The sequence below is a fragment of the Penaeus chinensis genome, chromosome 27, assembly GCF_019202785.1.
Source record: "Penaeus chinensis breed Huanghai No. 1 chromosome 27, ASM1920278v2, whole genome shotgun sequence".
In the NCBI taxonomy this organism is placed as follows: domain Eukaryota; kingdom Metazoa; phylum Arthropoda; class Malacostraca; order Decapoda; family Penaeidae; genus Penaeus; species Penaeus chinensis.
In genome coordinates, this window is record NC_061845.1 from 15,148,788 (window position 1) to 15,151,405 (window position 2,618).

The 2,618-nt window shown below is 32.6% G+C and overlaps 1 protein-coding gene across 3 annotated transcripts in view; it reads right to left on the reverse strand.

Moving 5' to 3' along the window:
* Window positions 1–1,092: 1,092 nt before the first annotated feature.
* Window positions 1,093–2,618, reverse strand: part of LOC125039375 (polyadenylate-binding protein 2-B-like) — a 20,741-nt gene continuing 19,215 nt past the window's right edge. For all 3 annotated transcript variants that reach the window (XM_047633215.1, XM_047633213.1, XM_047633214.1), the window contains exon 6: window positions 1,093–2,024. In XM_047633215.1, the coding sequence (XP_047489171.1) occupies window positions 1,994–2,024 (31 nt within the window). In that variant the 3' untranslated portion in view covers window positions 1,093–1,993. The remainder of the gene's footprint in view (window positions 2,025–2,618) is intronic.

The window sequence follows — 2,618 nt, forward strand, 5'->3', positions numbered from 1 at the left end:
AGGAAAGTAATGCGTCTTGTATCTACGCGGTCGGCAGTGTATGGTAACTCCGCAGTCGCTGGACACCTACGATCTTTTTTACTCATATTCCCCGGTTTTCGGATGGTGAACTCCCGGAAAGGCATTTTCACCTCTGCCTTGGTGGTCTATCGATAACTTTATTGCTTACTGATTGCTATTCTAATATACTTCCATGCATTAATTTCTCGACTCACCTGCCATAGCTAACGTGGGTTTGCAACTACACCTACAATAAACCCCTTCCTGCATACAAGCTGGTCTCTGGCAACCCATGAATGTTCAACTCTCACCGTCTACTTCTCATTCTCAACCATTTTTGGTTGATGGATTTTGCCTCATGAGAAATCACACAAAGCAAAGTTATCAGGTCTGCTTAAGATATGAGATCTGATCTGAAGGGTATCGACAATTTTAAATTCAAACTCGTTAGATAATTGATTCCCTACAGAAAATGAATGATTTCTGTAGTCTCTTGCTGATAATGATAAATTAAAGAGGCAATGAACCGCTAATGAAATGTAGGTTCTTATAAAATTATCCTTGTAAAATCAATGATCCTAGTGCAAAACACTTTTCCCATAACATGAGCATTACTATAGATGGTAATCAAATGATTTTAGCAAGTAGGCAGGTAGTAAATAACCTGCTAATGATAACTGCAACAGATCATGTTGACTGACTTAGTAGTAAAAAGGTACAAATGTAGACAGTCATCAGTTTTCGAGCATACTGAAAACTAAGTTGTCAAAAAGTTTCATAATTTGATAGTTTTGTCTTGATCTTGACCCATAAAATTTTTCATTTTCTTGACTTATAAACTTCGTATGTAAGCTTTGGCCACGAACCATAAAAGAGGATAATAAAATAATTTTTTTTTTTTTTTTTTTACAATTTTTTATTGATTTCCTTACAACCTTCCTCTTTTCTGATACTAACATTTTTTTGGGGCTTTTTATATGGATATTTTCCCTTTCTAATGTTTTCCTCTTTTGTCCAACTCCATTTTTTTTAATTTTTTTTTTTTTATTTCTTAACATACATTTTTTTTTGGGGGGGAGGGTTCTTTTTTTCCCACCAATCTCCACAGGGAATGCAGGACAATCACAGGCAGCAACTCTTTTTCTTTGTCTTTTTTGACTTGTTAAAGTGAGGAACCTTTTAATTACTGAACCCATGTAAATTCATGATCTTCCAATCGCTATTTAAAAAGCAGGTATGCAAAGATTTCCTTTTTTTTTTCTGGGTATCATACTTACAGAGCTGAAGCGGTGAATTTACATGGGCTAAATAATACGTCAACTAACCTAATTAAAAACCTGTGATTATCTTAAGCCGCAGAGCTGAAAAGGAAGGGTTAGATACGCTTACCACTAAATCTAATCCCATTCCATATGTGACCAGATCAGCTGTTTTTCTTTTTTTTTCTTTTTTTTTTTTTTGAAAAAAAAAAATAAATAAAATATAAATAAAGAAAAATAAAATATCAACAGAGAAAATAACACAATTCTAGGCTGATAAAAAGTGGTTTTATCATTACAAGTTTGCAGAATACACATTACTAATTTCTTAATATAGTAACAAGTAATTAAAAATTCTCAGCTGATCATGGCACATCCACCTCCAGTTCCCATCCCTGATAAAATAAATGACAGCAACAGCCATCCATAACACACATGTGTGTGTTGTCAAAAAGGAAAAGAAAAAAATAACAATAATAAAAATCATCACCTATAAAAATTACGTGTAAGGAAAACCCAGCCCTTAGTTGAGACCTGTTAAACTTTCATAAATTGCCTATCAATGAATTACCTGCATAATAAAATTCTAAATACCAGAAAAGAGGGAATGATTTAGGTGCATATCAGTGAGTTCAAACATTAGAAATAATTATGCAAAAATGATATATGGTAAATCAATTACGGAAGTATGGGATCGGCATCCACCTGTTCAGCATCACCTCCAAACGCAGCCATTAATAAGGGCTGTAGTAGAATCTCCGTCCCCTGAAATGACAAATGTGATCAAGCTGCTGTTATAGAGTGGAAAAATTTCTTGTCCTAATATTCATCAAACTTTGCCTATGATTACAAATCCAAGTTCTATTGGCAAGTCATATTAGAATGTGTTATGAAGTGTGTAACTTTCTTTTTTTTTCCTTCATCTTTTTAAGGCTTTCTTTTCTCTTTTTTTTTTTATTATTATTTTTTTTCATCATTTTTCTTGTTACTCTAAGAAAAGGATAGAAAAAATACTGAACGTGATATGTATATCCTAACTTCCATAATGATGTAACATCAATACAAGGTAGTCTTCCATATTTCAAGCATCACATGACATCAACAATTTCTCATGTATTGATAATCAGTTTACACAAAGTAATTCTCTTTTATTAACTAAAAAGTTAGAATATATAACTGTTCAGTGACACCAGTATAAGAGACTATCACAATAATTTAATTAGAAATTACAACTCACAACCATAGTTCAACAAGCATTTTTTTTTTTTTTTTTTTTAATAATAAGCATATTAGAAATAATCTATCTTTGGTAGGTGCAGGATACCTCTCCATAAAGCTCCTCATTTAACCTAGCGCATA